Here is a 26,832-nt window from a genome sequence, read left to right as displayed (position 1 = left end):
CACCAATGGACAGATGATCCAAATGAAAATAAATAAGGAAACACAAGCTTTAAATGATATATTAAACAAGATGGACTTAATTGATGTTTATAGGACATTCCATCCAAAAACAACAGAATACACTTTCTTCTCAAGTGCTCATTGAACATTCTCCAGGATAGATCACATCTTGGGTCACAAATCAAGCCCTGGTAACTTAAAGAAAATTGAAATCATATCAAGTATCTTTTCCGACCACAATGCTATGAGACTAGATATCAATTACAGGAAAAAAATCTGTAAAAAATACAAACACATGGAGGCTAAACAATATACTACTTAATAACCAAGAGATCACTGAAGAAACCAAAGAGGAGATCAAAAAATACCTAGAAACAAATGACAAAGAAAACACAACGACCCAAAATGTATGGGATGCAGCAAAAGCAGTTCTAAGAGGGAAGTTTATAGCAATACAATCCTACTTCAAGAACAAGAAACATCTCAAATAAACAACCCATCCTTATACTTAGAGCAATCAGAGAAAGAACAAAAAAAACCCAACATTAGCAGAAGGAAAGATCACAAAGATCAGATCAGAAATAAATGAAAAGGAAATGAAGCAAACAATAGCAAAGATCAATAAAACTAAAAGCTGGTTCTTTGAGAAGATAAACAATATTGATAAACCATTAGCCAGACTCATCAAGAAAAAAAGGGAGAAGACTCAAATCAATAGAATTAGAAATGAAAAAGGAGAAGTAACATGGACACTGCAGAAATACAAAGGATCATGAGAGATTACTACAAGCAACTATATGCCAATAAAATGGACAACCTGGAAGAAATGGACAAATTCCTAGAAAAGCACAACCTTCCAAGACTGAACCAGGAATAAATAGAAAATATAAACAGACCAATCACAAGCACTGAAATTGAGACTGTGATTAAAAATCTTCCAACAAACAAAAACCCAGGACCAGATGGCTTCACAGGTGAATTCTATCAAACATTTAGAGAAAAGCTAACACCTATCCTTCTAAAACTCTTCCAAATTATAGCAGAGGGAAGAACACTCCCAAACTCATTCTACAAGGCCACCATCACCCTGATACCAAAACCAGACAAAGATGTCACAAAGAAAGAAAACTACAGGCCAATATCACTGACAAACATAGATGCGAAAATCCTCAACAAAATACTAGCAAACAGAATCCAACAGCACATTAAAAGGATCATACGACATGATCAAGTGGGGTTTATCCCAGGAATGCAAGGATTCTTCAATATATGCAAATCAATCAATGTGATAAACCATATTAACAAACTGAAGGAGAAAAATCATATGACCACCTCATTAGATGCAGAAAAAGCTTTTGACAAAATTCAACACCCATTTATGATAAAAACCCTCCAGAAAGTAGGCATAGAGGGAACGTCCCTCAACATGATAAAGGCCATATATGAGAAACTCAGAGCCAACATCATTCTCTATGTTGAAAAGCTGAAACCATTTCCTCTAAGATCAGGAACAAAACAAGGCTGTCCATTCTCACCACTATTATTCAACATAGTTTTGGAAGTTTTAGCCACACCAATCAGAGAAGATAAATGAAAGGAATCCAAATTGGAAAAGAAGAAGTAAAGCTGTCACTGTTTGCAGATGACATGACACCATACATAGAGAATCCTAAAGATGCTACCAGAAAACTACTAGAGCTAATCAATGAATTTGGTAAAGTTGCAGGATACAAAATTAATACACCGAAATCTCTTGCATTCCTATACACTAATGATGACAAATCTGAAAGAGAAATTAAGGAAACACTCCCATTTACCATTGCAACAAAAAGAATGAAATACCTAGGAATAAACCTACCTAAGGAGACAGAAGACCTGTAGGCAGAAAACTATAAGACACTGACGATAGAAATTAAAGATGATACAAACAGATGGAGAGATATACCATGTTCTTGGATTGGAAGCATCAACATTGTGAAACTGTCTATACTACCCAAAGCAATCTCCAGATTCAATGCAATCCCTGTCAAACTATCAATGGCATTTTTCACAGAACTAGAACAAAAAATTTCACAATTTGTATGGAAACACAAAAGACCTCAAATAGCCAAAGCAGTCATAAGAAAGAAAAACAGAGCTGGAGGAATCAGACTCCCTGACTTCAGACTATACTACAAAGCTACAGTAATCAAGACAATATGGTACTGGCACAAAAACAGTGGAACAGGATAGATCAATGGAACAGGATAGAAAGCCCAGAGATAAACACACACACCTATGTTCAACTAATGTATGACAAAGGAGGCAAGGATATACAATGGAGAAAAGAGAGTCTCTTCAATAAGTGATGCTGAAAAAACTGGACAGCTACATGTAAAAGAATGAAATTAGAACACTCCCTAATACCATACACAAAAATAAACTCAAAATGGATTCGAGACCTAAATGTAAGACAGGTCACTATAAAACTCTTAGAGGGAAACATAGGAAGGACACTCTTTGACATAAATCACAGGAAGATCTTTTTTGATCCACCTCCTAGAGTAATGGAAGTAAAAACAAAAATAAACAAATGGGACCTAATGAAACTTAAAAGCTTTTGCAAAGCAAAGGAAACTACAAACAAGACAAAAAGACAAGCCTCTGAATGGGAGAAAATATTTGCAAATGAATCAACGGACAGAGGATTAATCTCCAAAATATATAAACAGCTCATGCAGCTCAATATTAAAAAAAACAAACAACCCAGTCCAAAAATGGGCAGAAGACCTAAATAGACATTTCTCTAAAGAAGACATACAGATGGCCAGGAAGCATATGAAAAGCTGCTCAACATCAGTAAGTATTAGAGAAATGCAAATCAAAACTACAATGAGGTATCACCTCACACCAGTCAGAATGGGCATCATTAGAAAATCTACAAACAACAAATGCTGGAGAGGGTGTGGAGAAACGGGAACCCTCTTGCACTGTTGGTGGGAATGCAAATTTGACACAGCCACTATGGAGAACAGTATGGAGGTTCCTTAAAAAACTAAAAATAGAATTACCATATGACCCAGCAATCCCACTACTGGGCATATACCCAGAGAAAACCATAATTCAAAAAGACACATGCACCCCAATATTCATTGCAGCACTATTTACAATAGCTAGGACACAGAAGCAACCTAAATGTCCATCGACAGACAAATGGATAAAGAAGATGTGGTACACATATACAATTGAATATTACTCAGCCATAAAAAGGAACGAAATTGGGTCATTTGTAGAAACGTGGATGGGTCTCGAGACTGTCATACAGAGTGAAGTAAGCCAGAAAGAGAAAAACAAATATCGTATATTAACGCATATATATGGAACCTAGAACAATGATACAGATAAATCGGTTTGCAGGGCAGAAATTGAGACACAGATGTAGAGGGCAAACATATGGACACCAAGGGGGAAAGTGGCAGGGTGGTGGTGGTGGTGTGATGAATTGGGAGATTGGGATGGACATATATACACTAACATGTATACAATGAATAACTAATAAGAGCCTGCTGTATAAAAAAATAAAATAAAAATCAAAATTTCAAAAAAAAGAGAGTCATGTACCACAGTGTTCATTGCAGCTCTATTTACAATAGCCAGGACATGGAAGCAACCTAAGTGTCCATCAACAGATGAATGCATAAAGAAGATGTGGCACATATATACAATGGAATATTACTCAGCCATAAAAAGAAATGAAATTGAGTTATTTGTATTGAGGTGGATGGACCTAGAGTCTGTCATACAGAGTGAAGTAAGTCAGAAAGAGAAAAACAAATATCGTATATTAACGCATATATATGGAATCAAAAAAAAAATTGTTCTGAAGGACCTAGGAGGAGGACAGGAATAAAGACACAGACATAGAGAATGGACTTGAGGATACAGGGAGGGGGACGGGTAAGCTGGAACGAAGTGAGAGAGTGGCATGGACTTATATATACTACCAAATGTAAAAATGGATAGCTGGTGGGAAGCAGCCACATGGCACAGGGAGATCAGCTCGGTGCTTTGTGACCACCTAGAGGGGTGGGATAGGGAGGGTGGGAGGAAGACGCAAGAGGGAGGAGATATGGGGATATATGTATATGTATAGGTGATTCAGTTTGTTGTCAAGCAGAAACTAACACACCATTGTAAGGCAATTATACTCCAATAAAGATGTTAAATATATACATATAATCCTGACATGTATATATGTGTGTGTTTATATATGTGTGTATATACACATATATTTATATTTAAATATATATATATATATAGAAAGAGAGAGAAATAACTGAAATGTTCATAGCAGTTATGTCTGGGTGGTGACATTACAATTGACTTTTATTTTCTTCATGTATGTCTGTTCTTTCAAATTTCCAAAACAAATGGGGAATATAATTTTTTAATGATAATAAAATAGCATTCATTTAGGTTTCTCCTTCTAGAGTTAGCAAGACACAAAGAGAAGAACATGAGTAGTTCAAAGCTGCTTCTCAGTTACTAGCTTTATGGGCAAACTCCAGGAGTCTTTATTTCCTTCCAAATAAAAGAAGGTTAAGAATACCTAAATTACAAGGTTGTTATGAAGATTAGATTTAAAATAATATGTAAAATTGCCTAACATATAGTACACAATCAATATTTCTTCTCCCTTACCCCATGCCCCCATCTTTGTATTCCCAAGTTGAATTAAAAATATAAGTGTGTGTATAAAATTATTTTATATAAGGCATTCTGCAATAGTTACAATTTATTTGAAGCTGGAAGGTTTCTCCCTCCCCTGAAGATTAGAATTTTCAGTCAAAAGAATATATAAGGCACGTTATCTGATAATTCTTCACACACACAAAAATTTTTTTTTTGTCAATCAGACCACTCTTTCCCTTGACCATAAGAGCACAAGTTACAGAATGATAATGCCTTTCATCAAGAGCTTGTAGGGAGATAATCAGCCACGTTGTCTGACCTGCCTGAGCAATCTGGCCTCATTTTCCCCGCCCTTCAAATGGGAAAAAGGATTTGCCCTTCCTAGATATTTGGTGGGTATCACACATAACTCAGTGTGTCATAGAAGGTGAGCTAGGGATTCAGACGACCCAGTGCTGGCTCTCCTATTAGTTCTGTCACCCTGAGCTACTTAATTTTTCCATGCCTTAATTTTCTTATCTGTAAATTAAACAGAAAAATACCTACCTCATATGCTTGTGGTATAAGACTGAGTGAAATAAATTATGTAAAGCACTTAGGACAGTGTCTAGGATGTAGTTATACTTTAGTAAACGTTCCAACACTTAGAACAGTGCATGTACAAAACAGGTCAACAGTGTGGAATGGACGAATGAAATATGCACTCAAATTTATTCTGAAAGAGGAACAAGGCTATCTTTCACATAAGCACAAAAACCTTAGTCACTGCCCTGTGTGACAGCAGTAGACATTCACTAGACTCTAATTTATGGGCCTATGGACTTAATTCCATATTTAACTCTGGACGTTCGGACATCTCCCTGCCATTTCCCATTTGACTTCTAGATTCATGGCTTTTTAGAGGAGGCAGGCATGACTCATGTCATTTCCTTACCATTCCGTCACCTACCCTACCATGCCAAGTGCTTACAGTTTTGGAAACAGATTGCTTTTAAGTATGTGAAGATATTTGAAAACTCTAGGGGATAGTAAACCTTTTATTATTCTTTTTTTTTCTTCTGATAATCTGATGGGCCCACTCTCGTATCTAAATATTCTGATTCTCAGAGGATCCCTAACTCAACTGTGAAACAGTTAAGTCTCATTCTGGCTTGAACAAATTTCATGAACTTTGTTTCCATATGGAACACAACTTTCCCTTAAAATGCACGCGCTATGCATAACTCACGGACCTCCAATAAACTGTCTTCATTAACTGTTCCTTCCTCAACTTTTAAGTGGTCATACTTGATGACAAAAGTAGGTGGCAATTCAGAAAAAAAAGGAATTTTACAGTAAGTATGAGAGGTGGCACAAGGAAGGGCTAACAGTCTGTAAGTTCAGATCAAGTTCAGATCCAATACTTAAAGCTTATCACCTTGGGGCTTCCCTGGTGGCGCAGTGGTTAAGAATCTGCCTGCCAATGCAGGGGACACGGGTTCAATCCCTGGTCCGGGAAGATCCCACATGCCGCAGAGCAACTAAGCCCGTGCACCATAACTACTGAGGCTGCGCTCTAGAGCCCACGAGCCACAACTACTGAGCCCACGTGCCACAACTACTGAAGCCCGCGCGTCTAGAGCCCGTGCTCCACAACAAGAGAAGCCACTGCAATGAGAAGCCCGTGCACCGCAACGAAGCATAGCCCCGCTCGCCGCAACTAGAGAAAGCCCGCGCGCAGCAATGAAGACCCAACGCAGCCAAAAATAAATAAATAAAATTTATATATTAAAAAAAAAAGCTTCACCTTGGATAGTTTGTTTAACCTCAGCTCAGTTTCTTTGCCCTCTCTCTAATGACATAATTATTGCACTAACTACCTCAGTGGTGGCTGTGAGGATTAAATGGGACAGAGCACACGAAGCTTAGACCATGGTGTATGCGTTTGGCAAATACGAGCCTCTTTTACTATCGTTTGAGTCTCTGGGTCTTTGGCTCTGAATACTTTTCTCCCTTTATATAGAGAGTACAAGACAATCATGTAATTCCAGGCCTTAGCCATAAAAGTCCAAGCTTGTCTAAGCCCAGATCTTACCTGCCCAAAGCAATTGTTAGGTCTTTCTCTGAGACCTGTAATCCAGAAGCACCTCCCTTATATGATTTTTTCAGCTCCTCCATGTTTCTCTCTGACGTCTGCAGGTTGAAATAAGCCTCTCTGCCAGTGAAACAGTCAAGGAGAATGCCAGGGACACAAACCCCCCACACTGATTAGGGGCAGCAGTGGGTAAGCAAACAAAAAGGGCCCTTGGGAAAACGAGGCAGTATTTGAAAATGCACCCTCCCTATGTTCTCTATTTTCCATCTATATATGCTGTCAAGAAGGGAGAATTCTTCAGAAAAGGAACAGGGCCCTGGGTGTCCTGTGGTATTGCTGCAGTCCAGGGCTAGGATGGGTGGTGAGCATTTGGAGTGAACGGAAACCGTAAATTACGCTGGATTTCCTTAGAGGCATCTACTGCATGACAACCATTATTCATTTTTCCCAAGTGGGTTTCTGTAAAAGAGAGGAACTAAATCTGCTGAAAGGGACTTTCTGGGTCATTTAGAAAGTCCAAGCAAAGCAGGTTTTGGGCGAGAGGCAAATAGCAGGAAAGAAAATCCCCTTAATTCCCAAATATCCTTCTATCCCACATTTTCAATAGCCCTCTACTAAGGGCATAAGAGAGGAAGGAAACATATCAGATTTTGCAAGCTGAGCATCAGAACCAAAAAAGTAGAGAGGGGGATGTGTAGAGAGGAGAGACTGGGGACACATGGGCTCAGAGAGGCCTTATGATTATTCATGAACATGAAAGACCCCGAACAGTTTTCAAGTGGAGATGGTACCAAAAGGAGCTGTCAAAATCACAAGCTTTTTGAGGAGAGGCATATATAACAGCTCCCCTCTGGAATTATGGAGAACTCTTTCTTTTGTCTATTTTGCTTGGCCTCTGGTTTCATGGGCAGTGTTCTCAACGGCATTTCAGAAAAACTAAAATGATCATGTGTACCTTAAATCAGAGGTTTTGGGCTGTATGTTACAATCGCCTGGGGCTTTTAAAAATCTCAATGAACAGATGCACCCCAGACCTACTAAATCAAACTCTCTGCGGTGGGACCCAAATAGCAATAATTCTGAAAGCTCCCCCAGGGGATTACAACGTGCAGCCTACTTTGACAAACAGTGCTTTAAATTACCATTCATTTTCTGTCTTCCTACATGGCCACCACTGCTATCACCTGCGTCCTCATTGCTAACACTGTCTTGAGTGCTCTGAGGAGCGGGACAGGCTCCAAAAGCTTTCAGCTGGCCAGGGGATGTGTCCCCAGTGACAACCCTCCCATGGCTTAACTCAGAGCTCATATGACTAGACACAGGAGGAACATTCGTACTTTCTAGATGGACAGCAGAGGCTTGTGGAAGACCTGGATGTCAGAATGGAGCTACGAGGCCTCGGTTTCACCTCTTACCCTGTGTGAGACGACCCATGTGGCACGCGTGGCCCCTGGCCCTGATCTCCAGACCCCGCTGGGAAGGGAAGGATATCAACTCTGTAGGAGCCAGGCCACCCCCAGAGTGCAGTAGAGCATGACCAGAGTGTCCAGGATTTCCTTTCTCTCCTTGTCTGAGGTCGTGTTTCCCTTCCAGGTCAGCAGTGTGTTCTTGGCAGACTCGGCATGTTTCTTGGCCTAAGCTGGGAGACCTGGGGAAGTTTGAGGGTGGATGGCAAGATGAGAAACATTAAAAAGGTTTTTCAGTCAAGGACGTTCCTGGGAGGGGGAAGGAGGGCATTGCGGTTGTCCTCTGGTCTTTAGTATTGGTTCCCCAAATTGGCAGTGCAGTAGAATTATCTGGAATGCTTGTGAAGAATATAGGTTCCTGGCTCCCCCCATCCTGCACCTCACCCCAGACGTATTGAGTTGGAATCTCTAGAGGAATAGTGTCCAAGACTCTATATTTTGAGTTAACTCCACAAATGCTTCTTATGCAGCCATCCTGGCATTCGTCTACGGACTCGGTTTGGAAATCACTGATGGAGTCAGGAGTGGAAGCTGAGTATCACATTCCCAATCCACTGCTAATGCCATGTGACCTTTTCAATCCACAACGCTTCTCCATCCTCCAAATGCAAAATGACAACAAAATTATAGAAGCTGCCCTTTTACCAAACACATGGAGATAGTCCAGGAATGAACTAGGCTATGCCACAGACTGCTTTGCTTCATTCGAGCTTTCTGGAAAAGGCATTCTATAAAGTCAAAGGGCTTATGAATACAATTACTTCCATCTGGGGATTTTTTTCAATCCAAGATGAAGCTGGTATTCCGGGCACTTACTTGAACTATTAGTCCAGTTAACAGAGGGAGACTTAGGAGTATTCAGTTTACAGAACTATTTCCTCATCTTCTAGCCTAGCTCATGTCTAGTGATCCCTGATGGGAAAGGGAAACTCTGGAGAAAAGAGAAAAGCCAGCAGAGAACACATAGGGGTTCTCCTCCACCCTACTGAGGACTGCCATGGCTGCTTCAGCTCTCCTCTTGGCAGCCCCCAGGGTCTGAAAAACATATTCACCCCTGCCACTGTGGGGAGCCCCACTGTACCTCTGATGCTCCGCTCACACCTCAGCCCTCAGTTTGCTCTCCGTTTGGCCCTTGGAGCCCGCTTTCACAGTATGGGTGCAGTCAGTGGCAACAGAGATAATTTGAAAGGACTTGCATTTGATGCCTGCAGCCCTCCTATGTTCCAGATGTGCAGGTCCTTAGTGAATTGCAGCAATGGGAACACAGTTTCTCTGGAAGAGTCCTAAAAGTGACCCAGAAGCTGAGAAGTCTTTGTAGAACACTCGGAGATGCCTGTTCTGTAGGTCTCAACTGAAAAAAAAACTGGACTCTGTGGTGAAAGAGAGGGCTGCATCTCAAGCTACCAGATGACAGTGGTCCTCAAATTGCATGGCGCGTCATAAGCACCCTGTTAAAATGCAGATTCCTGGGCCTCCCATAGTTACGGTTCACAAGTTCTAAGGTGAGAACCAAGGATTCAGATTTATAACAACTATCTTAGGTGATACTGATGTAGGCTGTCTGAGGACCACATTTGGAGAAACAGTGAGTTAGTAAAGCCTTTATACAGGAAGCGGGACTCATCTCCTTTCTGAAGAGTAGGTAGGGTTTTGGCTGATGGAGAAGAACGAGAACGGGTTTCCACTTGGAGTAAACAGCCTGAGGCCATAAAGACAGAATAAGCGTGTGTGTGTGTGTGCGTGTGTGTGCGCGCGTGCACGCACGAGCACACTCGTGCACACGTGCACCAGTGGGGTGGAGTCGGGGGGTACTGTAGTATTAGGGAAGGCTGTAAGAAGACCAGTCTGCCTGAAGGGAGGTTTAAGTTGAAAGACACATAACGTATGAATTGGATGGAGAAAATGGAGTCTTGGGTGCCAAGTTGAGGAAGCTGGACTTGATCTGCTAGGTAACAGGGAGTCTTCATAGGTCTTGAGAAGGCAGCAGCGACAGAAAACTCTGCCAGGGAATCAGGCCAAGACACCAAAGTAGGAAACCGAGAGTCTTTTTATCAAATAGATTACTTTCCACAACCATTTGGGCCCTTGGAAGCGTGTCAATAAGGAGTGCAGGAACCACGTTTAGACGCTTCCCTGGGTCCACAGGAGGGAGAAAAGTGAAACTGGATGAGCTATTGAAAACCACCCCCAAATCAGCACAACATTGCTTCTGGGCTCCTAAACAGAAAACAAATCCTAAAGTTGCTCTGAGGCTTTGCAAGGCTGCCCCCTCAGATCCACACCCCAGCCCCAGGGGTCCAGTGCTGGCTGTGAATCCCCAAGAGGAACCCTTTTCCTCTCAACTCAGCAGCTAATTGATTATATAGTTCCCTGTCTCCCCTTCACCATGCCCTGCACTGTGGTCCTTCTAATGAAAAAGCTGAGCTGGTAACCAATGGACTAAAGTAAACTGAACTAGGATCTCGATTTAAAACAGCTCATTCAACTTTAAATTCATCCCTAAAGAAAAAAATGACTCCTTTACTCTTCCCAGAATCCACTCTGGTCTCCAAAGTGGAGTGCGTGTACCCCTATGGGTATGCAAGATGACATAAGGATGTGGGGAAAAAATTAAAATTTCTCTGCTTTTAAAAACAATCTTTTTTGTTTTCTATTTTTATGAATATAATATTACATAATATTTAATACTATTGTACATAGTTTATAATAAATACATATTTATGGAGAGTGCTCAAAACATTTTTTGTGAAAAGAGAGCTAATTCTCAAGAGTTTAGAGACCACTGCTCTAGACGAATGCTTTCTAAAGTTTTCAAGTATGAAAAAGCTCCTTTTTCATTAAAAAAATCTGTGATAATATTTTTATAGCATTTCCTACATGAGAAAATTCAGGATGACAAAGTATGAAGAGTCAGAATCTAATATTCTGAAATGCATTTGCTTTTTACTAATTGCAAGAACACCCTCTTTTATGTAAAAATAATGCTCTGCATATATGTGTCTGTGTAAGACTCATTTCCTCTCTCTCTAGAGGATGCTCACAGATTGGTGACCTTGTTCCCTAACTCCAAGTCCCACCTCCCGGAATCCGATGTCTGTTCCAAGACCACCTCATTTTCCTTTACTTGCCCTCCCCAGCCAGGGACACCAGCCTTCTCCCTGCACCAACAGGGCAGCAACTATAGAAGTAAAAATCAGGGTGGCAGCAAGACCTGCTTCTGGAGCCTGAGATTCAGAAATCACAAGGGCATATTAATGAACTGGAAAAGCGGTCCAGAGATTGTCCACCAAATGTATCGATCATTTTGCTTTAGTCTGGGGTAAGATTCCACCACTGATTTCTGTTACTCTGACTCAGGCCACAGAGAATCTTCTCGGAGCTACTCAGTCTTTGGAGGCTGCTGCTGTCACCTTTGACCATCACCTATATTTAAGAAGTTCTCGTGGTACAGTGATTAAGACAGCAGGGTCTTAGGGCCAGACTTCCAGGTACAGAAGCTGGCTCAGCCACTTACTACCTGAATGAGTTACTTAATCTATCTGTACTTCAGTTTATTCATCTATAAGATGGCAATGAAAATACCTCCCACCTCGTACGGTTGTTGCAAGGATTAATTTAATTAATTTATGAAAAAGGATTAAATAGTGCCTGACACAGGAATGAAATGAGCTTAAATAAATATTACCTGTTATCATCATCATTACTACCAGGGTCCATTCCCCTTAAGCAATTTATTATACTTGTCCTTATGTACTCTGGACATTCTTCATAAAGCTGCTTACAGAATCTCTATAAAAGGCTCCTTCTCAAACGCACACTCACTTCAGATAGGTACCAGGCTTCCTGCAGGTCAGACCAACTGCTCTTTATCATTCCCTGTTGTTCCTGTACCAGCTTTTTTACCAACTAGACAGAGAAGGTAGGGTTCATGACTTATGCATCTTTTTCGAGATTTCTGCAACACTTAGAGCCCCAGATACCTGGAAGGTTCCAAGTAATAACAGGCTAACAAATTAATTCATTGCTTCATTAATAATAGGCAAAACACCAGGAAACTGCTTGCCCATGTTACTGTCTTCTCCTTCCTGAACACATGGAAACAGTGGTCACAAGGTGACCAGCCACCTCCACCTGCCCTTTTCTCAACCACTGAAGCCCTAGGCTCGGGAGGGTTCTCGCCAGGTCAGCTGGTGACAGAGTTCCACTTCTAGTGTCCCTTACCCTGTTTCACCAACCATCAGTCTTTTACACTCTCTGCTTCGCAAAGGCCTCGCGTTTTTTTGTTATTGACTCCTGAACCCCGCTGCATCGATTGCTCCATTTTTTAAAACCTTCAAACTCTCTATCTGGCTCCTTCTTCACTGCCTAAAATGTTCCCAGGTCGCCTCCTCTTATAAAATTAGCTTCAAATGACCTTTCTGCCTTCCCTAGCTACCCTCCTCTTCCCCCTCATCCCTTTCACTATGAAGGACGTGGCATACACAGCCTAGGCTACCGGCCCACGCCTTCCCCTCATCCCTGGGATCTGGCATCTGCTCCAACCCTTCTGCAAAAGTGGTTCTCGTGAGGTCCCCAAGGGCCTCTTACTGAGTAAGTGCAGTCGCAGTTTCTTGTATCCCCATCTCATGGCAGCATCAGACACCTAGGCTGCTTGGCTTCTCCCCTTGGCTCCCAAGGCACTGCTCTAACTCAGCTCTCCTTGATAAACCTTCTCTATTGGACTCTTTGCTCACTCTACCAGGGTCCTCTGTTCCCTTCCATTAATATGTCCATTCTCCAAGGGTCTGTCTTTCCATTTCTTCCTTTTCTTCTCTCTCCTCTCAGAAGTTTTATCAACTCCTATAACGTCAACCTCGGCCTTCATGCTTATAATTTTCCACTTCCCCTCCCTAGTTCTGGTCTCAAATATTCTTCCATGCTTACGATTCCCCTTCTCTCCTCCCCAGTTCTGGTCCCAACTTTCCAGCACCTAGTAAAAATATACTTGTGGATTTCTCCGTTGTAATTCAAAATCAATATATCAAAAACCAGACCCGCCATTCCTCTCCCACTTCGCTTCCTTTCCTGACCGGCTTATCTCTGATGATGGCATCTTGAGGGGCCTGAAACTTCATGGTCATCTTGGGGCCTCACTTTTCCTCAACCCCAAATCCAATGCCATGTCCTGCCAATTCTTCCTTCACAGCCCTTTTGTAACTATCATTTTTGAATAGGTAATACATTCCCACGGTTCAAAAGTTAAACTTATAGGAAAAGGTAAAGGTTGAGAGGTCTCACTTCAAATTCTATTCCCTTTCACAAGCAGCCTCTAGGTAACTTTCGTTTCTTTCTTGTGTTTCCTTCAGTGTTTCTTGATGTGAATATAAGCACATATTCTCATTTCTCTCCCCTCCTTCTTACCTGAAAAGAGGTATGTTACAAACACGGTCCTGCATTGTGCGTTCTCTGTTGCCTAAAGATGTATCCAGGAGATCTTTCCCTAGTGGTAGGTAAGCCCTTTCTAAGGCTGTATATACCACATAGTGTACATTAGTCCTTCAGTGATGAGTATACTTGGTTGTTTCCAATCTTCTACTATCATAACAATGCTGCAAAGAATAATATCATCCATTTAAGTGTGTATTCAGGAAAGAGTCCCAAAAGTGGGATTTCTGGCTTAAAAGGTAAAGGTATCTGTCCTTCATAGACTCTTAAATCCTTACCTTCTCACTCATGCCCCCTGTCACCAGCCTGGTTTTACACCTAGAGGTAAACAGCTAGATGAGATAGCTTCCATTCTAGCTATCATTGCTAGACTGACCTTTCCAAAAGCACACTTTGACTTATTCATCCCCCTGCTGGAAAATCTCTAATAGTCCTCCTTGTCTACCAAATAAATGACTAATTCCTCAGCCTGCCCAAAGTGCCCTCCTTTCCAGGTTCATCTGAGTGGTCCTTACCGTATCTAGCCAGCGCCGCTGATTACTTTCTAAACACACGCTGCACTTTCCCACCTCCATGCGTCTGCCAGGCCTTGTTCTTCATCAGAAATGCCCACCCCTTCTTCTGCCTACCCAACCCTACTCATTGTTAAAGGGCCTTCTTGAATGGTACCTCTTCCTGAATCTATCACTTACTACCTTCAGTCAGAAATGATTTCACCCAGCACCCCCAAAGCCCTGCATTTAAACCAGTCCCATGGCCTTCTGGTGCCTTCCGGTGCCTTCTATCGCAGTTGTCTGTGGGTAGCTCACCTTCCATACGAGGTTGTAAGTTCTCTGAAGTCAACGACTGTGCCTTCTGCCCCTTATAGTTCCCAGAGCCCTCGTCCAAGAATTTCACATATACAAGTGTCTCATTAAATACTTACTGGAAGACCATTTATCGAGAGAAATCAGCCTTCTGGCTTGACGCCCTTCCCCCATTGCTGGAAAAGGCTCCCAGGGAAATGAGGCAGGCAGGTCTGCTGGCCATAAAGCATGCGCATGTGCAGCGAGGCGCGAGCACACACAGACGCATGCGTCCCTCCCACACGGGAGCCTGGCTCATAAATTCTGTCCATTTTGCAGCAGTTACAGGATTAATGACAACAAAACTAAGTGGAATTCAGCAAGCACTTCATCCCTCGTGAAGGTCCGTGATTTTTCAAAGCTTTCGTTGTTTTATTTGAAGGACCACAGACTTCAAAAAAAGGTAAAGTGAAGAAACTGGGTAAGGCCTATATCTGAAATAAGAGACCCTAGGCTATTCTCAAGGTACGGCCATAATCAAAACCTATTCTAGAAAAACTCTAGGCTAGGCCTCAGAAAGTCTGGGTTCAAGACTAAGTGCTGTTATATTATGTGGGCATTTCAGCTAATCAGGAAGTTGTTTTTCCCATCTAGAAAAAACAAACACACAAAAAGACCTTCTTTTACAGGAAAACTTTTTCCCCTCCAACCTACTACTCAAATGTGGTTCTCCATTCATGCGGCAGGAAGAACTGTGAATTAGGGAAAAGAGGGTGGTGCTCCCACCATCTTTTATAATATAACCTGTTTACCTGTCTTGAGTTAGTCTGGAATCTAACTGGAAAAGCAAAACTCAAAGTCTACTGTGGCTATTCATAGAAAGGGTTGATTTCAGAAGATGAAGGCCAACCTCCTTCCACAGACCTACCATAGTAATCTCTCTAAAGAAAGGGAGGCCGTGTCTGCCTGCCCTCGGTTCAGACAAACATCCCCCGCAAACGCTTCTGGTACTTTCCTCTCAGGTTCAAGCTGCCATCACCTCAGGTCAGAATTTCAAAAATAGTTACCTAAGTTGTCTCCCTGAATCTGGGCTCTCCCAGGGCCCAAGGAGTATACTTGTTGGTGCCAAACCAAGTGTCAATGACTTGCCAACTGACAAATCCATGGGTCTGCCTTCGGCCCTCACCTCATTTGACCTCTCTCTGCCATCTGACCCTGCTGAAACCACACTGCACTTCCTTTTGAAGCCCCTTCCCCGCCCTTGGCTTCCATGACTTGGCCCCTCCTGATTCTATTTCCTTGCTGGCTCTGCTTCCGCTACCCAATCCTAACGCTCTTGTCCTCCAGGCTTCTGTCCTCTGCTTTCCTTCCCTCATTATTACCTTTACCTCTACGATCCCTGTCACACTGCCCGCCTCATCCATGGACTTCCCCGCTTCCTGACAAGGTGTGAGTTGGGGACAGGATGGACCCTCCCCTGGGCAACCACCCCCCCCCGACTGTGGTTCTGTGTGGGCTCAGTGTGGCTGGCTCCCCCAGACCCAGCCGGGGAAATCGAGTACCTCTCAGTGTCACGTAGCCATAAGCCAGGGTGGCCAAAGCCTGTGCACATTTCCAGGGTTCTTCCCCAAAAATAATCCGAGAAAGGATGACACAGCGAATCAGCTCCTCATTTGCTTGGGTATTCTGCAGAGAGCAAACAAGTCATTACACTTTGTGGAAAGGAGGAAAATCTCCAGCCTGTATCTTATCACTGGATTGCAGGACTGTGTCCACTGTCAACTTTTTCTCTCCTCCCCCCTTCCCAGCCCACAGCCAATCCATCAAGCCCTCTTGGCTCCACCCTATTCCTAAGTTCTAACGCTACACACGTCTCATTTCTGCCACGTGTACCTAGTCCAAGCCACCCTCATCTTTGACCTGGGTGACCACAGCCCCTCCTAACTGCCTCCACTCTTGCCCCCCATAGTCTACTTTCTACATCATAGCCAGAGTGACTTCTTTTAACCTCTTATTGTGAAAAACTTTAACAGTATACAAAAAGAGCATGGAGAACGAGTCAGCTTCATCGCTCACAGCCAATCTGGTTTCATACCTATGCTCCTCAAGCATCCACCCTCTCCCTCTACGATTTTGAAGCAAAGCAAAGATATTAAATCATTTCATATTTCATAAGTATTTCCAAAAGATACAGACTTAGAAATATAACCACAAAATCATTATCTCACCAAAATATTAATAATGATTCCTTACTATCAAATATCTAGTCTCATAAACCTAATAATTACCTCATAAAGCTAACATTTCTTTTACAGTTTAATTGTCCATACACTGAGATCAGTCTCATGAGTCTCTTTTCATCAATGGGTTCCACCTCCATTTCTAATTCTTTTCATTGCAAATTATTTATTGAAGAAACTGAGTTATTTGGTTTATAGTGTTTCCCAAAAATGGAAATTTGGTTGAATCTTTATGGTGTCACTCAACATGTCCTTCCAGTCTCCATTCTGCCTTTATATTGGTGGTTGATTTAGAAGTTTGGTTACCTTTAGCTTTTTTTTTTTAAGCAAAACTACTTCATATGTTCTACCATCAGAAGACACCTAACCTTGGGTTGTCTCTTTCTGCTAAAAGCACAACTACATGAATTAATCTATAAAAGATTATAAAACGCTGATATCCCAATTCTATCATTCCCTCTTCATATGTTAGGTGGAATAACTTTATAAAAAGAAATCTCCTCTCATCTCCTTCTTAGTTACCCAATAGTACAGTTCGTATCAGAAGGACAGGATACATGATTTAATCATTCTCTTTATTTATCAGCTTTCCAAATAATGAGTTCATTCACTAGCATCCTCCAATGGTGACCAAATAGCTAGTTATTTATCATTCTTCTTCTTCTTCTTATTATTATTATTATAATAAACATATCTTGATTTTTAAACAAATCTGATGTTCCTGAACATAGCAAACTAATTTCTAACTTGGGGCTTGTACACCTGTTGTCCCCCCAGCTTGGGATACTCTCACACATCGTTACCCTCTTCTCTCATTTTCATTGCCTTCACCTCAGAGAGGCCTTCCTTGGCCACCTTATCTAAAACAGACTCTCACCCCATCACTTACTATCCCATTGCCTATTTGATTTTTTTCTTCATGGCACTCTCTCTGATATTGCAGTAACTATTATTTTGTTTGTCTATGATCTGTCTCCCCAAATAAAAAATAAGTTCCTCAAGAACAGTTTATTCCTGGGGCTTCCCTGGTGGCGCAGTGGTTAAGAATCTGCCCACCAATGCAAGGGACACAGGTTCGAGCCCTGGTCCGGGAAGATCCCACATGCCGCGGAGCAACGAAGCCTGTGCACCACAGCTACTGAGCCTGCGCTCTAGAGCCCGCGTGCCACAACTACTGAGCCCACGTGCCACAACTACTGAAGCCAACGTGCCTAGAGCCCGTGCTCCACAACAAGAGAAGCCACCGCAATGAGAAGCCTGCACACCACAACAGAGAGTAGCCCCCGCTCGCCACAGCAATGAAGACCCAACACAGCCAAAAATAAATAAATAAATTTAATAAATAAATGAAAGAACAGTTTATTTCTCATGTTCACTGCTGTATGCTCCATGCAGAGAGGAGGCGCACATTCAGTATTTGCTGAATAAATCATCTCTCGATTGGCAAAGATAAGTATGAGGCGGGGAGAGAGCCCCTGGCTCTGTAGAACTGACAGGCAGAGCTCTCTAAGAAATCAGAGAACTGCACCTTCAGGTCACAGATGTCAGTAACTCTACAAACACAGTCATCGACTGGCTGCGCTAACTGACAGAGTCAGGCATTCATTTCCCGGTGAGGTGAAAACGGCACTTCAAGGACTCAAAAGCCTGGAGTTTCAACCCTCTGTTTACTGACTGTGATGTTTGGGGCAAGATCACCCTGAGTCCCAGCTTCCTTTTCTATCTGGAAATCTATACCATCTACCTCATGGGGTTACTGTAGGGAAAGTGAGTCAACATCAAAGTGATCCAAATCTGTTACGTGTTATCTGCATGTAACCATTTACAGAGTAACACACAGACAGAGTGGTCCAAGGACTGCTCCCTTCCGATCCCCATGATTCCCGTCCCCCCACCCCATCTCCTTCCTACCCTGATGCTTCACCCCTCCCAGCTCATACACACAGACGCAAACAGTGTTAGAGCGACATTTCCCCTCGTGTTTTAGAAACATCCATTCAGTCAGAATTTTTGAGAGTTCTGCACGGGCTGAACGCACAGTAAATACTAAGTTCTATTCTGAGGGAGAAGCATAACATCATGAAAAATCACTGGAATGAGAGTCCAAAGCCTTGAGTTCTGTCCTGGCTCTGGACATTCTGTATTCATTCATCCCCACACTTCCCGCCCTGGGGAAACTGAGACAACCAGTATGGGCTCTAGAGGTCAATCCAGGGCTGCTGCTCCTGCCACCAATATTCCTGTCCTTCAGGGCTGTGAGCGCTGAGCTGGGCTAGATATAACTCCTAAATCTAAATCTTTGTCATTAACCAAACTGCTCAAGGAGCTGTCAAGTCTTTTTTTTTTTTTTTAATATTTATTTATTTGGTTGTGCTGGGTCTTAGTTGCGGCAGGCGGGTTCCTTAGTTGTGGCTTGTGAACTCTTAGTTGCAGCACGCATGTGGGATCTAGTTCCCAGACCAGGGATCAAACCCGGACGCCCTGCATTGGGAGTCTTAACCACTGCGCCACCAGGGAAGTCCCAAGGAGCTGTCAAGTCTTAAAAGCCCACACTTGCGTTCCACAGCAGTTGGTACTTGTCTTTCTAGAAGTGATCACTCTAGCCTGGGTTTATGAAATACTATTGGATCCAGGTCAGGATGATGGTCCTTTGCAAGTTTCTGGGTACTTTACAGAGGTAACTTTATATTATAAATACATCCATCTAGGGAAGTATCAGCTTCTATCATCTCCCTCTGAAGTGCTTCTCAGCCTTTCCTAAGCCATCTGCAGAGTTTTTTTTTTTCACACATGTACGTTAAGATCATTTTTTCCTTTAGCCAGGAATGGCCAGGAAGTCAGTAAGTCAGCACATGAACTCCTTTGTTGATAAGTAATGCTCTGGGAGCAGGTCGGTGCCTGTGTGTTAATCGTGAGGGTCACTGACATGCTTTCTCGGGTTCCCGCATTTTGAACACTCTTGCTAAACGCTTGCTCTGAGGTCCCAGTTCCCAAGTCCTTGCTTTGCTCTTGAAAATGGATACCTACACTCTCTGACCCCTGCTGCTACCGCCCACTTCCGGTCCTTTGGTTTGCTTATGATTCCACTGTAACCACAGGCATCTCACCGTATCCTTGCCAGGCCTGAGCCTAGACTCTGCCTGGCTACCCTTGTTCTCAGCCTCCTGCCTCACTATCCTGGCCTTCTTGTTACCCAAAAGATATTATTCTGAAACCTTTCAGGAGAAATCAAAAGATGATTTTTTAATTAACGTAATCAAACAGCAACAGGAAGAAGCAAACAATTTTTAGTTTAAAGCTAGGAGCACAAACACTCCAAGGAGGTATGCACAGTGACCCACGTGTGGAGCCCGAAGGCGGGCTGGCTACCGACTATGCTCTGCTTTCTTTTCTTCCACTTATAGAGAAATATAACACCTTCCTCTACTTCATGTCCTTCGATCTGCAATTAAGGAAGAACTTCTCTAGTCATGGACGTATTTTTAAATGGAAAACCCAGTGAGTTTTTTGTTTTATTATCATTTTTCCCTTAATCAGCTGAGCTACTTTCTTCTGGGATTGGGCCAGTTTCTCTTTGGGAAGAGACATACGGTCTATGGCCTTCTCTTCCTTGGCTTTTAGCATCTTGTTCGCTCTCTCCAGACCCACTAGTGGGATACAACTCATCTGTTTGCTGATGCTCTGGGATCTTGGTTTGCTGTGACCTGTGGGTACCAGAGAGGGACACGGAGTCAGGTTTAACCCTGCATATCTCAAACAAGGCAGCACTGCCGGACAGAGCCCTCCCAACTGGGGGCTAGCAATATGATCTCTAAAATAAACCTGTAGAGTAAAGCTAGGTGGTGAACTCACGTCACCTGAAAAGCCAAGAATTAGAACGGCAATGTAGTGGTTCCAATCAAACAGATTTAGGGAACCTCCCACCTATGGCAGAGTCGCAGCCCTGCTGCTTACCAACCATATGACCCTAAGTAAGTTACTGGTTTGCTTCACTATAAAATGAAGTCAATATGAATACCCACCTGATGAGGTTATGGGATTAAATCAGATAATATCATAAATCACTTAGCCTGCTATCTAGTAAGTGCTCTTTTAACATTAGGTATTCTTATTTTATGAGCTCCATGACGTGAGGATGTTGAATTGGAAGATCTCCAAGATCCTTGATGTTCTAAAATTCTGATCCAAACCAGGGGGGAAAATGGACATAATGAAATAAGGTAAAGGGAACTAACATTTTGAGGTCAGAACTTCATGTGTCTTCTTTCATATTTCTTAAAAGCTTCAACATAAATAGTAACTAAAGAGGATGTGGTCCCACCAAGGAGAGGGGAGAGAACCCACACTGGGTCAAGTGCAGATTCAGAAGAGAAATGACCTTCTCAATTATGTTAGAAAAAACAAAACAAAAAAACAAACGTGTTTGAGAAAGAGCTGAGTGGGTTGAAAATCTCCCTCTTCCCCAGCACCCCCTGCCCACCCCCTTACACACACGCACACACCCCATGCAGATCTCAGACTATGATGCTGAACATAACTATGAATGGGTAATTGGTATGATAAAGATAAAAGTCCAAAGAGTTAATCTTACATAACAAAAAAGATAACCATATCCTAACTCTACCAGAGACATCATAAAGTGATCCAGAAGAAATAGAATTCTAAGATATTAAGAGCAACAACAGAAATTTTAATTATCAATAAGTTCCCCCAAAGGAATCACCTTTGTATTCATGATAGCTTTTAAAAGTTCAACCATAGTATAGTTTTTAAAACAAAATTTATCTTCCTTTTCCACTGGTAAGTAATGAATTTTCATTGTAAGAAAAACAAAAAGAGGAAAATTTAGAAGGAAAGTAAATGTCAAGCGTAACCTTTTACACCAGGTTCGAATAAATGACATCCTAATACCCATCCAGAGTCCTGTTCTAAATAACCTATGTTTATTTAGGCATGTGGGCAAACCAGGTTATGTGGACAGGACAGCAACGTTTCTTCAGGCCCAAGCCCAGGGCCCAGCAGGACTGCCTTCTGCCCACAAACAGAAGTGTGCTTTCAGAAGACATGCAAATTCAATGGAAAAGCCAGGGAAGGCTGGCGCAGCACTGTAATCAGGAGACAGGTGCTAAACCTGCCTGTTCTCTGCCTAGTGAATTCCGTACTCCTCCTCCAACTCGAATGTCACCTCTGCTGGAAGTCTAGCACTGGAGTAGCAGTAGAAACACCCTCTACAGGGCTTGCAAAAGTCTTCTCCAACTTCTACTATAGTGCGAATCACGCAACAGTCTCATTTTCAAAATCTGCTTTTGTTTCAGAGTCTTCTTTGCTTCCTAGCCAGTTAACTCCACCAGGGCTGGGGCTGAGTCTCATTTGTTTCTAAGAAACCCTGATACCTGGCTCACAGTAAAAACAAATAATGGCTGGTTAAATAATGAACAAATGAATGGAAAAAGAAAGTGTAAGGCCTTTAGGATACCTGAAAAAGACTGAAGGTGGAGGAAATCTGTGACAAGAGATCATAACTCAAGAAAACTCACGGAAAGAAAGCTCAGTCCCTCAATAGAAGGCTTCGCGTAGGCTGCATATTTCACCCACCTGAAGCAGAAGTTCAATCTACTGGGGTCACCAAAGAGATTACTAATTTTGGATATTAAAACTTATAAGCCCCAGGGGCTTCCCTGGTGGCGCAGTGGTTAAGAATCTGCCTGCCAATGCAGGGGATAAGGGTTCGAGCCCTGGTCTGGTAAGATCCCATATGCAGCGGAGCAACTAAGCCCGTGTGCCACAACTACTGAGCCTGCGTTCTAGAGCCCACGAGCCACAATTACTGAGCCCATGTGCCACAATTACTGAAGCCCACGTGCCTAGAGCCCATGCTCCACAACAAGAGAAGCCACTGCAACGAGAAGCCAGCACACCACAAGAGTAGCCCCCACTCGCCGCAACTAGAGGAAGCCCGTGCGCTGCAACGAAGACCCAATGCAGCCAAAAATAAATAAATAAATAAATAAATTTAAATAAATAATTTTTTTAAAAAAAATTATAAGCCCTAAATATTTAAATTTCAGCCTTGAATGAAATTAAGCTGAGACCAAAGGGAACAAGCTTCAACAGCAGGGCCTCAAAGGAAGTAGAAACATTGAGGTCTTGACAAATGACTTGAGACTGCCAAGCCCTGAACTAGCTTTGAACATTTTGCTATGAAAGGTAAAAAACATGCCTGGAGAATATTGACCAGTTAGATATCTGGAAGGATAGTCAGAATAAAATAATTAGGCCAGTTAAATGAAAGATCTGCTAGGTTTCTAACTTATTCTACATGTTGCCATCATAAATGTGAATTCTGACTAGTAAAATTAAATATGAATTATCTGATTATTTCCAAGATACTCTACTGTAAACTCTACATTTTTAACTTCAATTTTATATTTGTATAACCCTTAACCTTAAGATATTTTATGAGATGGTATAGAATTACACTAATACATTAACTACTAGTCTCATGTGGCTATTAAGCACATGAAATGTGTCTGGTCTGAATTGAGATCTGCTGCAGGTGTAAAACACACACCGAAATTCAAAGACTTAATTGAAGAAAATGTATTTCATGAATTACGTTATGTAATATTTTAGAGATACTGAAATAAATAAATATGGTGTTAAAATTAAATTTACCTGTTTATTTTTATTTTTTAATATGGCTACTTAAAAATTTAATATTACATTTGTGGCTTGCGTTATATTTCTACTTGATAGCACTGGTATAGAGCAATGGTTCTCAACCAAGGGTGATACTGCTCTCAGGGGACATTTGGCAATGTCTGGAGATATCTTGGCTTGTCACAACTGGGACAGTGCTACTGACATCTCATAGGTAGAGACCAGGGATGCTACAATGCACAGGACAGCCCTCACAACAAAGAATAATCGGATCCAAAATGTCAATAGTGTCGAGGTTGAGAAACTCTGGTATAGAGGAGTGGTTAAGGAATGGATTCTGGAGTCAGACTGCCCAGTTTGAATAGCATTTACTAGCTGTGTGACTTCGAGCAAATTGCCTAACCTCTCTTTAATTCATATTCCTTACCTAAAAAATGGGGTAATCACAGTACCTCCCTCACAGAGTTTTGGGGGAATTAGTTGCGTTAATATGCATAAGTACTTACAACAGTGCCCGGCACATAGTATTTGCTCAATAAGTATTAGCTGTTATGATGTGAAATTTTTAATTTACTTATTGTCTCTTTATTTCATGAAACAATTTCAATTTCTCATTAATTTTTCTATATTTAATTCTCCATGACTTTACCAATCTTGCTATAAGTAACCTATCTTTATAAAAAAATTGAAATTTTCCTTAAGTTAGGAAAAAACATTTGTTTTCCATCTTGCATAGGTTGCACAGGTACAAATGGACATTAGAACAGAACCATTATTAGCATACAACACAGAAGCTTAATCTTCTCTACTATATAATATGCATGCAAAGTTCACCAAGGTTTGCCTTAAGTGGAGGTCCCAATGTTTCAGGCCACTGAGTGAGTATGATACTTACAGATGGAAGCAGAAGTCCCAGTCGGTGTCACTGCTGACAGTCGGGATGCGGATGGGGCTGGCTCGCATCTTCTTCCTACCAAGAATCACATGTGAGGTCAGCTTTGAAAGAAAACGCTTAGAAGTCTGTTCTGTTTTCCCTTTGTTGGATGCTATCAGCATTAAAATGAAACTGCCCAAATACATAACCCATCCTAAATCCACAAATAGACTATACACAACACTCATGTATGGAAACCGTGGAAAGCAGAAATTAAAGACATTTGCCAAATTAAATCCCTGAATCAAATTTCCTTCCTCTAATTTTTACTTCACATTACCTCCAAAATTCCCTACCTTTTTTACCCCTTAAGCCAACACATTAACAGCTCCTGAATCAACAAAACTATGATCTCCTACTCAAGTCAGATACTGTTTTTGCAGGTAACCCGCTCTCACTACTAACAGTGTATTTGTTGGTTAATTCTTCTCCGTGTCCCTTGGGCCATCTCACTACTTGATAGGTGATCCTAGTTAAGGAGCTAAAACACATGCGTCTGCTTTGGTTGCTGTCATTAGCTGATGGGGGAAATGATTGAAACTCATGGCAAAAAATCTGATCTGTAATTATCTGCTAAATTGAACCCTCATGGCTATCCGTGTCGCTTAAATCAAATCGAACTCGAACGCAGTTATTTATCGAACATTGGTACCCACCAAGTCCCTCCTCATTTCACCCTGCAGAATGTCACTCATTCCCACCTGAGCCCTGAGGAGCTAGCTCTCTGACTCAGACTCCACAACATTCACAATCCAAAGACTAGAAGAGAAGATTCACTAATTTGTCTTTCTCATCTCTACTTTCAAAACTGTGGTCAGGGCGAGGGGTTCTGACGTCTCAACCTCCTAAATTCTGTTCCTGTGCGGTTTCACATGGCCCTGAATTGTAACACCACTATCGCCCCCCTCTCTCAAGTGCAAATCGCCTCCTTATTTTCTGCCGTTGTCTCGCCTTAACTTTGTAAACCTTAACACCACATTCCGAGCAACGTCCGAGCTTCCCCTGGCTTCTTTCCTGTGGGCGGTGCCCCGGCCGCAGAGGCTCTAGCCCGAAAAGCGGGCGAGGGCGGCCGAGAGGCAACCGTGACGCGGCGTACCTGGCCGAGGGCAGAGGAGCCACGGCCCAGAACTAGACTTCCCGGCTCCCTCAGCCAGGCGGCTCGGCTTCCGCCGGCGGCTTCAGTGTACCGGCCTCTTCGGAGCTCGTTCAAGGCACCGTTAGGTTGCCTTGCGGAAGAGAGAAGCTCACCTAGCTCTACCTTTCCCGCCCGCCGCCGGAGTTCTGGCTACCGAGACAATGGGGTTACCATGGAAACTGAACGTTGCGGGCGGAGCCCGCGCCTGTAGCCATGGCGACGAGGGGCACTTCCGGCCCAGCGGAATCCCAGGCCATCCACGCAAACCAAGCTGCCGCCGCACCCTTGCCTTAACGGTCCCCGCGGGCGAGACTCGGGCGACCTTAGCTTCGTCCCCACACTTCCCTCTGCTGCGGCTGAACGGTCCACTACTGTTTTTCTTAAAGGGACCTCTCGGAGATAACGACGCCGGAAGAGAAGGTAAATCCCATCGAAGGATGGAAAGGGGCGTCCGGCTCCACGACCTTACCAATTTAAAGCTGCGACGACGTACTGGGCTGTATTCGGCGACACTCTTCGCCCCCGCGTGCCCCTCCGCGCGCCCTGCACCCTCACAGTTGCCCAGCTGTTCGGGTCCTCCGGGCCCGCGAGGAAAGGCTCAGATAGAACTATTGACGGTGCTGGCACCGTCTGTGTTGCCACTCGCGGTAAGATTAGAGCTACGCATGGATAAGGGAGCGGAGTGCAGGAAGTGAGTAGCTTAAGATATGGACCACTAGTTCTGCTAATGATTAGCAGTTCAGAGAATATTTTCGAGGGTAGAGGGCACATTTGGCAAACACCACATAGCCCTAAGTTATGCACCATGTATCCTTATCCTACCCATCTTCAGTGGCCTGAAATACCCACAGTGGTAACAGTAACTCAGATCTGGTACAGGTACAGGGGCAATTGGGGTTAATAACCAAATGAACATCACTGGCTCAAGCAGCCTCGGGTTTCAGGGTGTTGCCATGAACCCCACAATGAATTAGGGGCTGTGACAAGTCAAGTTGGAACTGGTATGTCCCTCTCCTTTTCAAACAAGAGCAGGCTCAGTAGAAAAAGAAGGAAAATATTTACCAAGAACTTGACGGGTGGTGTTTACATTCAGTGTTTGTTCTTTCCAGTTCCGAGGCTGAAGTTTGATTGCTGTTGATCCAAGACTGCCAAGGTAGCCTTTCTGAAGTTAGGTTGGAGGAGCTATTTAAGTGAGTTTGCTTTAATATCTCTTAACTAAAACCTGGATGGCCTATTAAAGTTTAAATCTGTACCTTCAAACTCCTGAGCCAAAATTTTAGAAAGACCCCACCCCTTTTATTCTCTGTTTTCTAAAAGAACCCTCAGCATGAAAGGATGATGAGAGCATTGAGCTGGGCTTCAGGATGTCAGGGTTCTGCTTTGGACTGTGTGCCCTGGGGCAAGCCTAGGGGACTGACTTTTCTTGCCAGTACTTTGAGAGTG

At 42.8% G+C, this 26,832-nt stretch overlaps 1 protein-coding gene and 1 long non-coding RNA gene across 2 annotated transcripts in view; one reads left to right on the top strand and one right to left on the bottom strand.

The window, feature by feature from the left end:
- TTC23L (tetratricopeptide repeat domain 23 like) overlaps positions 1-24,283 on the bottom strand; it is a 60,648-nt gene extending 36,365 nt beyond the window's left edge. Inside the window, 6 exon segments of the mRNA XM_060146290.1 lie at positions 6,746-6,871; positions 8,237-8,393; positions 15,983-16,106; positions 20,156-20,278; positions 20,280-20,364; positions 24,216-24,283. Coding sequence (XP_060002273.1) covers positions 6,746-6,871; positions 8,237-8,393; positions 15,983-16,106; positions 20,156-20,278; positions 20,280-20,364; positions 24,216-24,283 — 683 coding nt within the window.
- Positions 24,284-25,381: 1,098 nt separating this feature from the next.
- LOC132518849 (uncharacterized) overlaps positions 25,382-26,832 on the top strand; it is a 20,078-nt gene continuing 18,627 nt past the window's right edge. The window contains exon 1 of the long non-coding RNA XR_009539986.1: positions 25,382-25,809. This is a non-coding gene — a long non-coding RNA (uncharacterized LOC132518849). The remainder of the gene's footprint in view (positions 25,810-26,832) is intronic.

The sequence above is a fragment of the Lagenorhynchus albirostris genome, chromosome 3 (assembly GCF_949774975.1).
Source record: "Lagenorhynchus albirostris chromosome 3, mLagAlb1.1, whole genome shotgun sequence".
NCBI classification, from domain to species: domain Eukaryota; kingdom Metazoa; phylum Chordata; class Mammalia; order Artiodactyla; family Delphinidae; genus Lagenorhynchus; species Lagenorhynchus albirostris.
The sequence above is the reverse complement of the archived record's forward strand: the minus strand, read 5'-3'. Positions and strand labels throughout refer to the sequence as shown.